The 12382-nt window shown below is 38.1% G+C and overlaps 1 protein-coding gene across 16 annotated transcripts in view; it reads left to right on the top strand.

The window, feature by feature from the left end:
- Positions 1–12382, top strand: part of NAA16 (N-alpha-acetyltransferase 16, NatA auxiliary subunit) — an 80291-nt gene that overhangs the window by 49670 nt on the left and 18239 nt on the right. For 14 of the 16 annotated variants that reach the window (XM_036454786.2, XM_036454782.2, XM_036454775.2 and 11 more), the window contains 2 exons: positions 4879–5007; positions 11221–11434. In XM_036454786.2, coding sequence (XP_036310679.1) covers positions 4879–5007; positions 11221–11434 — 343 coding nt within the window. Of the gene's footprint in view, positions 1–4878; positions 5008–11220; positions 11435–12382 lie in introns of those variants that run through there. The other 2 variants (XR_004990874.2, XM_045588679.1) reach the window with 2 other exon arrangements.

Genomic DNA, 12382 nt, shown 5'->3' with positions numbered 1-12382 from the left:
ATCTTTGTCTTGATTCCTGCGATCTTCTAGACTGTTTTTAGGACTCTGTGTAATATTTTTATTTCAGACAATGTTTTCTTTATTTCTAGTTGATCCCTTTTCATACCCTATAGGTCTCGTTTATTTTATCAGCCTTTTTTAGGAAATTCTTGAAAAACCTTATAACTATAGTTTTGAACTCAATGTCCATTCTTTTACTATCCTCCATCTCCTTCCTTTGTTTCCTGCCTCTTCTCTGCATTTTAGCTTCTTTCCTGATTTGATGGAATAGTTTTGTGTGCTAGGTGTTCTGGTAGAGCCCAGTAGCTCAGCCTTCCCAGTTACCTGATGTGGACAGTCTTGGTGTAGCCCTTTGTGGGCTGTGTGTGCAGTCTTGTTGTTAAGCGTTGATTGTTGTTGGTATCACTGGGAAGTGTTGATCTCCAAGCCAATTGGCTATGAGGATCAGCAGTGTCTCAGCTAGGAAGGCTTCTGTGCTCAGCTTGGATGGGGCAGATTCTCGGGGTGGCACAGACAAGCTTTGGTTCCCTGTCAGTCTCACCTTAGGAAAGTCCTGTTCGCGGTGAGTCCTCTTTGGTATAGGCCCAGACAAGCTTTGGATTCCCGCCAGCCTCTCCTTAGGAAAGTCCTATTCTCAGCGAATGAACGAGAAAGCCAGCCTCTAGGAGGGCTTCCATGCTCTGCTTGGATGAGGCGGAGTCTCAGGGTGGTGCAGACTAGCTTTTGTTTCCCCATCAACCCTTCCCTGAGTCCCGCAGTAATGGCTGCTGGCTTCACACACCTCTGAGAGATCTCTGCCCACTGCCTGACAGTCTGGCCTCTCCCTGACTGAGGCCGTCTATCAGAGCAATAGGGTGGTTCTGTTTTCCTCCTGAACAAGAAAGCGAGCCGTGCATTAGCTGTCCGCTCTCTTTGCGCGCCAGGAGTAAGCCAGCAGGGAACTCCAGCGGCCGCCTTTTCGCACACACAGTTCTCCGCACCTTCACAGTTCTTGAAGCTCAGCGTACCTTCTCTCCTTCCTGGATAGTAGAGCCTCCTCTCAGCCAGCCGTCTGGCGCTTCAGGGTGATTTCCCCCGTTTTCCAGTTCTAAATTCAAAATTGTTGTGGTAGGCTGCATTCAGGTGTCTACCCTATGCCACCATCTTGGTTTCTCCCGAGCTCAAACTTTTCAGTGCCCCTTTCCACTGTATCACAATTTTGAAAGCTAGGAAAGGATGTGTCTGAAAAAGTCAGGGCAATGAGAAGAAGGGAAAAGTTTGGCTGTTTGAGAGTAATCAGTAAAATCTAGCTTGCTCATCATAATTGCTTTCAATCATCCACTCTTGGCAGCTGCCATGCTGTATGGAGAGCTTGTTCAGTTCATCCATACTGGTCATAAGCTAGACATATCCGTCACCTGTGGTAGATAACATAGTAAGCTACAGGAGGAGAACTGCTAACAATCTTTAATAATCAGTTTGCATCTGCTTGCTAATAAGTGAGTGAAATATTCTTATTTCCTTCTTGCTGATGTTTTACAGTTTAGAATTTTTATAGAGTTGTTGATGCAAAGTTGTATAGTTCTAGTTGGTAAAGTTTTTTAAATGAAATTTAATTAAATTTCTTATAAACAGTTGTCATTAAGGAATGGAAAATATATGTAACTATAAAGAAGAAATAAAATGCACTCATACTTTCATTCACCTAAAGTTAAACAGTTTTTATACTTTTTAGTATTGTGGATATTTTTTTTTTATTATCTTAAGTTTTACATACGTCTCTTTCCCCCCCAATTGAACCCCTGCTCCCCAACCATTCCCATCCCAGGCAAACCCCCACTGCCCCCGTGTCTGTGTCCATTGGTTATGCTAATATGCATGCATACAAGTCCTTGGGTTACTCTCTAACCCACCCCCCTCACCTCCCCTGCCATTTGTCTCTGGATCTATTTTTGTTCATCAAATTGTGTTGATCATTATATCCAAATATGAGTGAGATCATGTTATATTTATCTTTCTCTGACTAGTTTTTATACTTTTAATAAGAATTCTGAAAATTGAACTGATAACACAAAATGGGTATGCTAAAGAATTGAAGATTGAAATTATTTATGTAAATGTACCCTTGTCATCTTTCTGGGTTCACATAAAATATTTTTGAAATAATTTCAAAAATGTGACAACACTCTAGTACCCCTGCACTGAAACTAGGTGCTTTATGTCTTACATTATTCTCAGAATTCACATTGTGCCTGAATTACCAAATATTTTAACAAATTCCATTATTTGGTTTAGTCAGCTCATAGGAGAAAAGTTGGCATAGAGCAGTAGATGCTGTTAGAAGTAGATACCTGGGTACCAAAAAAGTGACAACATTTCCTAAGCCTAACATGGAGAGAGGAGACTGGGAAACTGAAAAGCAAGCTTGGACCTATTACTGACAGATTTGACAATAAACCTATATAATAAAAGGGTAATAGGCGAATTAACCCTAATGGCAGAATGACCAGAACAACTGCTCCAGTCACTATGAGGCACAATGGCCACCTTTTGGTCTCTTTCACTGGCTGGCAGGCTCTGATTGTCCAATGGTGAATGGGAACCAGGGGTGGGTGGCTGGAGACACAGGTGGCATATTGAACAAGATCCTCACATTTCATCTAACATATTCCAACTGTCTAGAGCACATGTGTCAAACACAAGGCCCGCGGGCCAAATCCGTCCCGCCAGGCCTTGCAATGTGGCCCGTACCGCGCTGTCATCACTGCACTCCGCTGCATTTCCATCACAATGACAGTTTATGACTGTTCATTAAACCATTCGGCCCGCGATTTAGGCTGGATTTTAGATTTTGGCCCCTTCTCTGTTTGAGTTCGACACCCCTAGTCTAGAGTGTACCAAAATGGAAACAGGATTACTATAATACAAAACTTCCACTACAGATAGCTGTACACATCTGTGTTCCTAGCTCACCTCCAATCCCCAGTGCTTCCAACACAACTATTTCCTGGTCTTTTGGACCTGCCAAGGAAGAGCACGTAGATCTTCTCTTTAATTCAGTCTTTGTTATGAGGCTGGTATGTCTGGGTATCAACTCAGTGAACAAGACAGCAGAGGTCTTCCAGATCATAAATCTATACTAATAAAAGGGTAATATGCTAATTAGACCAGATGTCTTCTGGATGTCATTCTGGACTTTCTTCCTGACAAAGCAGGGGCCTGAGCAGCACTGCCCAGAGTCCCAGGTGCCTGTGGCCAGCCAGAAGAGGGAAGCCTGGGTCCTGGTGCGGGGGCTGAGGCAGAGGTGGTTAGGGGTGATCAGGCAAGCAGTTAGGGGCAATCAGGCAGGCAGGCAAGCAGTTACTGGCTATCGGGCAGGCAGGTGAGTAGTTAGGGACAATCAGACAGATAGGCAGAGGTGGTTAGGGGCAATCAGGCAGGCAAGCAAACTTAGGAGCCAGCAGTACTGGATTGCAAGAGGGTGCAGGCCGGGCTGAAAGACAAACACCCCCCCCCACCACCACCACTATGCATGAATCTTGTGCTCAGGGCCTCTATTAAAATCAAATAACTGGCTGATATCACGTGATAAGGGGCTGTTGGATGCGTTTTCTTTAGATGTTCTTCATACATTTTACAAACACCTCCCATGCATTCACTCACTGATTCATAGTCAGCATAAGTTCTGCCTCTGGCCTCTTGGTGGGCTGTACCAGTAAAATTATTTGAGACATTGCAACAGCCACTACCACACACAAGATTAGCCTCAAGGCCTCAACAGCACCAACAATCAACCTCCCCCTCTCCCTGAGGGAGGATTCTTGAATGTGCCCTGACTGGGGAACACACCCATAACTCTGGTGTGTTGGGAGGACGCTCTAACCTAGCGTTTTTCAACCGCTGTTCCGCGGCACACTAGTGTGCCGCGAGATGTTGCCTGGTGTGCCGTAGGTGCAGACAAGACAAGAATTTTATAATTTTTCACTATTTTGTTTACTTAATATTTCATAATAAAGTAATTATAAAATACTTTCTTTGTGTTTATTTGATTCCTATTCAAGAGAATTACTTTATATATAGTCAATATAGGCACAGAGTTAAATTTTTTAACATTTTCTAATGGTGGTGTGCCTTGTGATTTTTTTCATGAAACAAGTGTGCCTTTGCCCAAAAAAGGTTGAAAAACACTACTCTAACCAACTAAGCCACCCAGCTAGGGCCAGTAAACTGGAGTCTTAGGTAGAGTGTTGAATACCCCAACAGAGATGGATAAATAAGACATAATTTTAAATTGATAGGAGCTTTTTGGTAGCCCATCAATATATTTTTTAACTGGAAACCTGGTGCACGAAAATCATGCACTGGGGGTGTGGGATGGGAGGTGGGGCTTCAGCCCAGCCTGTGACCTCTTGCAGTCCAGGACCTCTCGGGGATGTCTTCCTGCTGGCATAGAGATCGGGTCTAAACCGGCAGATAGACATCCCTGTTGCAATCTGGGATCCCTTGCTCCTTACTGCTCGGCTCATTGCTCCTTAGTGGCAGGCTCCTTATTGCTCAGCTCACTGCTCCTTATTGCTACCGTGGAGGTGAGAGAGGCCACCACCACTGCGCTTGCCAGCTGTGAGCCCGGCTTCTGGCTGAGTGAGCAGTGCTCCCTTATGGGAGCACACTGACCACCAGGGGGCAGCTCCTGTTTGAGTGTTTGCCTCCTGATGGTCAGTGCTCATCATAGCAACTGGTCATTCTGGTCCTTACACTGTAACAGTCTCTTAGACTTTTATTATATAGATAGATTGCTATTATCATAATATTTGTAGCTATAGTTGTAAAAGAGAAAATGAGATATTTTGAATCTCTTTTGTTATTTGCTTCTTATATTAATGAATGCTTCTATTTCAGGAAGGAACATCTGCCATGGAAAATCTAAATGAAATGCAGTGTATGTGGTTTCAAACAGAGTGCATTTTAGCTTATCAGCGGTTGGGGAGATATGGGGATGCCTTGAAAAAATGCCATGAAGTAGAAAGGGTAAGTTGATAGAATTTTGACTTTATTTTTTTCCTGTAAAGTGATGAAAAAAAGCAGGTATTTTTCAACATGGGATCATCTACCTCTTTTATCCTCTGGAAACTTCTTGACCTTTAGCCTTTCAAACATTCAGAGGTTGTGAATAAATGATTGCTTTTGTTTATCCTCAGATGGTTATGATTTCGACATCTCCATATTTTTGTCTAAAGGAAGAAGTAAAAGATTAATTTAGTAATTTATTGCTATTAATAACATATATTCAAAATCTCTATTCCCTAATCGGGCCATTATTTGATTTTCATTACTAGCCTAGAAGGACACACAAGCTGATGGCAACCTCTTTCCCCTTTATGTCAGGATCTGCTCAGTAGTCAGCCTCTCTCCAGTTTGTCTTCCCAGGATATTTGTTCTCGCATTCAGTATTTTGTACAGCAGTCTGTGACTGATTTGCAGGCTTATTTTTATTACTTGCTGTTAGGATGATGTGTGTGATGTGCCTTAGTGAGGGGCCTTTTCTTTTCCTTTGTGTGAATTTTGTTTTCCTGTTCTTTGTCATCTCTGAAGCACTCTCCTTCCAAATGGACAACAGGAGGAAAAGAGCCACAAATGCACCCCTGAGGCAGTCCTCAGCAGCCCTCAGTTGGGCTCAATCGGCACCACTGTTCCCATGCTGACGCAGTATTAAACCGCAGGCATCATAGTCAGGTGAGCCTGAAGTCTGCACTCTGGCAGTCACTTTGGCCTTTTTCCCGTATGAAATTTCTGAGGTTACCCAAAGAAAAGGCTAAATCTTAGGGGGTGGCTTTTGATGGGAACTGGAGCTAGGATTATACCTGAGCCCTTTCACAAATAACCTAGTTTTTGTTTTGTTTTCTTTTTAAGTCTGGGCTTGATGGTTATATCTCTGGGAACTATTTTCAGCTTCTTGAAAATATAAAGCCCTTGGATGATAAGTGAACTATTCAGAAAATAACCAAGCATTGTGTAAATCAGATTCTTCTGTGATACAAATGTAGATCAGTAGCTTGATGACTGTTTGTAATTAGAAAAGATCCATTTTTCATTAACCAAGACATTCTTGGTGAGAGACAGATTGTTTACTTATGGATCAGTAATCCCAGCAGGACCATAACAGGAAATTATTAGATTTTTTGTGAAAATGAAATTTGAGTATCCTTAGGATCATCATAATTGTGAACCTTCCAGCTTCATTTCCATTTTCCCTAGCATTAATAGCTATACTACTAATTGCTTTTTAATATTTTTGAAGGTTGTTAGACTATGATTTCATTACTGAGTTTTATTTAGATATTTTACCTGGAATTTTTAGTGATTTTGGCTGAATAACATGAAGTAAAATTCTGTAGGTCAGAGATTAAGTACAGTTGACCTTTGAACATTGAAGGTCCTTGGGGCATTAACTCCTTTGTAGTTGAAAATTATCCTATAACTATTGTCTGTCCTTTGCATATGTGGATTTCAAACCATGGATCAAAAATAGAGTTGACCTTTGAACAACATGGGTTTGAACTGCCTAGGTATTCTTTATACACAGATTTTTAAAAACTATAAAAAGCCTGTGTTCAAGAATCAGCTGTACTTCTAGTTCAAAAAGCATGATTTGACAAAGCATTTTTTTTAAAATATATTTTTATTGATATTGTACAGAGAGGAAAGGAGAGAGATAGAGAGTTAGAAACATCGATGAGAGAGAGTCATCGATCAGCTGTCTCTTGCACACCCCCTACTGGGGATATGCCCGCAACCAAGATACATGCCCTTGACCAGAATCGAACCTGGGACCCTTCAGTCCCCAAGCCGACGCTCTATCCATTGAGCCAAAAAACCGGTCTCGACGACAAAGCATTTTTTAAGGAAAAAAGTATAGGAAATCATTGGTCGAGATTAAAATGGAGCAAAAATCATCCTCTGGAACATCGTCTTCTGGAACATCATCATAACAATCCAATTCCTGAATTTCCTGGTGAATTTCTTGTGACTCCATTTATTTCAGAATCAGTGGACCAAATCTCTCATGTTTAGCCTAGGGGGGCCTTATTTTCGGGGGATGCCTTATATTTCACTCAGAAGGAAACCTGTAAGTAGGTTTTATTTTCGGAGGATGTCTTATTTTCAGGGAAACACGGTAGAAGCAGATAAATAAGAGCCTGTTCTTATGTTACTTGTAAGTTAGTCTTTTCATAGTGAATTCATACTAAAAGTAAGACGTAACTCATCTAGTGGGTATATATGAATGCCTAGTACAAATAGGGAGATTAAAATTTGTCGAGTGACTCAAATTAATTTCTAATATAATTAAGTAATCTAGAAAATTCTTAATGATATAATTGATTTAGGAGTAATTACTGAATTAAAATATTTATTATAATAGGTATCTGCATGTGTTACTTTTGTTCCTGAGTTTAAAATATTTTGTAAAGAAATGAGCACCTTTCAAAAATAAAACTATAGTTTACTTCTAAGTAAAATGTCAGTGAATAGAAAGATAAGTTCAAATAAGGGCTAAGTCTTATGCCTTTTAGAACTCCTTCTAGCATTCTTCCATTGAGGCAGTTTCAGTTGGGACCCATATTACTTATTATGTACTGTGAGCTTTTACTAACTGGATTTGAAATGTTAGAATACTAGAATGGCCCAGTATAGTACTTTTTCTGTCTTTATCTTGCCCCCCTTATAGGATTTTAGGATTTTATATATACAGGTTAGAGAGAGTCTAACTTAATATGATGTTTAGAACTTGAGTTTTATTCAAAGCAAAGCAAAACAACTGTCTTTAAGATATTGAGTATAAACTTGTGCTCAGAATAAAATTTTAAACTATTTTATCTTTCAAGAATTGAATTTTCGCCTGGCCGGCGTGACTCAGTGGTTGAGTGTCAACCTATGAGTCAGATGATCACGGTTTGATCATGGTCAGGGTATATGCCTGGGTTGCAGGCTTGATCCCCAGTATGGGACGCGAAGGAGGCAACCGGTCAATGATTATCTCTCATCATTGATGTTTCTATCACTCTATCCCTCTCCCTTCTTCTCTGAAATCAACTTTAAAAAGTTGAATTTTCTTTTCCCGTTTTTCAGATGATTGATTTCTGTTTATTTTAGTGTACTGATTTGTATCTGAAACAGAGCAGCAATACATATTTCTAAAATTTTTTGATAAGATGTAGGATTTCTGATAGCTCAGAACTATAGGAAGTTCATAACTTCTAGTGCATCTTAATCTTTATCAAATTGACACATGCTTTATATTGGCAGATTCTTTCTCTATAAAGAAAATAGTGTTGCTTTTTGTCCTCTTTGGTCTAGTTATTACTATATCTTAAGTCAGAGGTTTTTGTTGTTTTTCTGTGTGTAAGTTCTTATTAGTCTACTTCAGTAACTCTCAGAAGGAATGGTAGCAAGGGCCTTATAGCAAATGCCTAATGAAAACCACATTCTTAAGCTCTGAAGAGTATTTCTTACTTCTTTGCTGACTTGTCTTACTTTGATTCAAGCCTAATTTTGGAACTTAAGCAATTCCTCCGTTATACTATTTCCTATCACTAAGAAAAAGAAAGAGAAAGAACTAGTGTTTATGATGAGTTAAGGGCATAAACAGTATGTTAAAATTTGGATACCTAGAGTCTACGGTGAGCTAAGTGATCTTATCATGTTCATATTTAGTCAAAGTTCAGGAAAACTAACTATCTGTGTTATCTAGTATATTTTTATGTTTTATAAATTTGGAGATCTGAAAATCACTTCAAAATGTGGTACAAGGGAGATATTTGTGGTAATTAGACAGTTAAGTATCTTGATTGTGGTATTAGCTACGCGAATCTAAAAAACTGTATAACACAAGTTATACCAATGTCAGTCATTTGGTTTTGATATTGTATTATAGATATGTAGGATGTAGCCTTTTGGGGGAAATGAAGGAAGAGTATACAGAACATCTCATACTATCTTGCAACTTCCTCTGTATCTATAATTATTCCAAATAAAAAGTTAAAAAATGGAAAATCAACCTAACATTGTTTAGTTGTTTTTAAGTAGGATTCTCTAAACATCATTTCTCCCAAAAGCAAAATTATTTTATAGTACCTATGTTTTCAAATTTAATCTAGTCATATCTGGCTACCACCATTAGTTTATTTATTATAGAGTGATCAACATCCAAGTTTGGAGGTCTTCAGCAAGTTCCTGAGACACAAGGTTTTCAGTGGAAAAACTGAAAGCCTTTGGCAGAGTGGATAAGTTGGTTATCCTATTTATGGAAGACATTAACTGGAGAGAGGCAGCCTGTGGGCTGTTACTGATAAAGAGGAGGCTTTAAATGTTTGTGGTTCCTTCTGAGATGTTTACTAATGCTGCTAGGAATATCTCTTGAAATGTGCTGTTTCTCAGCCTAAAAAAAAGGTCCTATCACCTCTTAAAGTGTTCATCTCCATGAATTTTGGCACTGTCATTTTTCTTATTCAGTTTTATTGAATTTTAAGATATTCTTACTGTGTTAGACATAACTTGATTGACATCAAAGAAGATCATGAACAACTGTATGAAATATATAATTCTTTTTTTTAAAAAAAACAAGCTTGCTATTTATGAATTGGTTTGTGTTATTGATGGGAGGAATGCAATTTTCAAATATAACATCATTAAAGCATGATTCTTGAAATAGTAAATAAAACTAATATGTTCATTTTTCTATTGTGTACATTGTATATGTCTTATCTTAAAATTCTCCTTTTTTAAAATCTCAGGCACTTAATGTAATTCTCTGTATGGTATGTTTCTAATTACCAAGACAACTAAAATTATCAAATGATATGGACATTAATTTGTCCTCTGCATGGTGAATTACGAGGCCCCAGGATAGAGGGAAGATGAAAGGTGGAAGAGCTTGCTCTATATTGGTGTGTTGAATCATTCTTTTTTCTGTTTTTGGAGAAGCTAAAGTAGGAGAGGGGAAAAAAAAAAGGCAGGTAGAGATGCATATAGGGAAGAAAATAAAATAAAATGAAATATAAATTGTTTCTAGGGAGTTAATCTCCTTTCAATGTAAGGGATTGGTGCTTAAACTTTTGGGGAACCATGGACCCTTTGAAATTAGATGAAAGCCTCAAGCTTTCTCCTTAGGAAAATGTTATTCAGTTTATACATATGCTCCAGACTAAGAACTTTGGCTAAAATGGAATGTAGGTAATTAAGAGTACCTTATTGAGCGAGAGAAAACCATAATGCTTTGTATAGCAATTCACAGCTTAGAATGAACTTTAAAATATGCTCTTTTTTTTTTTTTAAATCTTTAACAACCTTATGAAATTGGCAATATACGTGTTATTATTAACTTAAGTAATCGAGGATCTAGATCAGTGGTTCTCAACCTTTCTAATGCCACGATCCTTTAATACAGTTCCTCATATTTTGGTGACCCCCATAATGTAAATATCTGTGTTTTCCGATGGTCTTAGGCACTATAGCAGCGGTTCCACAGGTTGGGAACCTCTAGCAGGGTCAACTAAGACCATCAGAAAACACAGATATTTACATTACGATTCATAACAGTAGCAAAATTACAGTTGGCAACAAAAATAATTTTATGGTTGGGGGTCACCATAGCATGAGGAACTGTATTAAAGTGTCTCGGCATTAGAAAGGTTGAGAACCACTGAATTAGATAATTGAAGTCACATGCCTGATTAGCAACTGATCTCTTGAATTGGCCAATATTGTGCTTATTGAGTGTCTGCTGCCTTGTGCCAGGCAGTGGGGATAGACATGACAACTCTTGAAGAGCTCATAGTTGAGCAAAGCAGGCTGATATATAAACATTTTGTTTGAATCTAGGGTATATAGTCTTCAGTCAGAGCTGTTAAACTCTGCCATGCCGATTTTTGAAGAATACTAAGGAGAAATTTTTAATTAAAAGTAAAATATCAGTATATGCTAATTTCCAGACTTAAAAATCTGACTTATTACATAGAAATTGAGTATCATCACAAAACATGATTTCTAATGAATGATAATCAATTGTAGAAAGAGAAACTTAAGAATTTTGCAAAGAACTTGTTGTCCTTCATAGTGTTAAACATTGGAGAGGGCAAATAAGTGAAATTGTGTTTAAAACGTTTTGGGGCTTTTTATGGTTTTCTTTTCAAAAGTAGACATTATTGACAAAATGTAAGAAATAATTGTGATTTTGTTTTTAAGCATTTTCTTGAGATAACCGATGATCAATTTGACTTCCATACGTACTGCATGAGAAAGATGACTCTTCGTGCCTATGTTGATCTTCTGAGATTAGAAGATATGCTCAGAAGACATGCCTTCTATTTCAAGGCTGCTAGATCAGCAATTGAAATATACTTGAAATTGTATGATAATCCCTTAACTAATGAAAGCAAACAACAAGAAATAAATTCAGGTAACTGAGAAAGAACTATTTTTTAAAATTTGAAAAGAACACTACATTTAAGAATGATATTAGTATAAACAATACATAGAAAAGTACACTGTCACATGGATGTGAAGATGGTGTGTGTGTGTGAAAAAAATTGGGTGAAGACTTAGAAAAAGCAGCAGGATAATGTTTTGTAGCTGATGCTACTTAATCACTTCAATGCAAATTTAATCTAGTCATATCTGGCTACCACCAGATATGACTAGATCTCTTGTCATATTTTTATCTTCAGTAAGGCCAATTCAGGAAAAATATAAATGTCTGTTGGCTAGGCTCTTTAACGATATTATTTATTTGTCACTAAAAAAGGCTTTGAGCTCCTTAGGGAAAAATAATTATTCTTACAACTTCTCATATCTAATAATGTTAATGAGAATATATAGCTTTTATTCACTAAAATGTTAATATCTAGGAATATTTGAAAAATAGCATAGAGGCAAGTTTCTCACCTTTGATTTGTGATATTATTGTGGTGTCTGGAGATCATAAGTGTGCTTATATACACTGTCTTATTCTTGAAATACCCTTAAGAGAATATTGGTTGGTATCATCAGCCCTCCTTTACACAGTTTGAAATGATAATGAAAGAGATGGTTTGCCTAAAGTCATGTATAGGAAGTAGAACTGGGCTAGAATTGGTTAATTTTAGTCAATGCAGCATTTACTGGTTGTATTTTATGTGCCATATATAGTGCTAGCCATTAAGAATACACTTTCTAGCCCTGCTGGCATGGCTCAGCGATTGAGCCTTGACCCATAAACCAGAAGGTCGTGGTTCGATTCCCTCTCTCACAAGTCATTAGTGTGAGGTGTATAGGAGGTAACCAATCAGTGATTCTCTCTCATCATTGATATTTTTATCTCTTTCCCTCCCCCATCCTCTCTGAAATCAATAAAAATATATTTTAAGAA

Source organism: Pipistrellus kuhlii, unplaced genomic scaffold (assembly GCF_014108245.1).
Source record: "Pipistrellus kuhlii isolate mPipKuh1 unplaced genomic scaffold, mPipKuh1.p scaffold_m20_p_3, whole genome shotgun sequence".
NCBI lineage: Eukaryota > Metazoa > Chordata > Mammalia > Chiroptera > Vespertilionidae > Pipistrellus > Pipistrellus kuhlii.
This window is presented reverse-complemented; position numbering and strand designations above follow the sequence as displayed.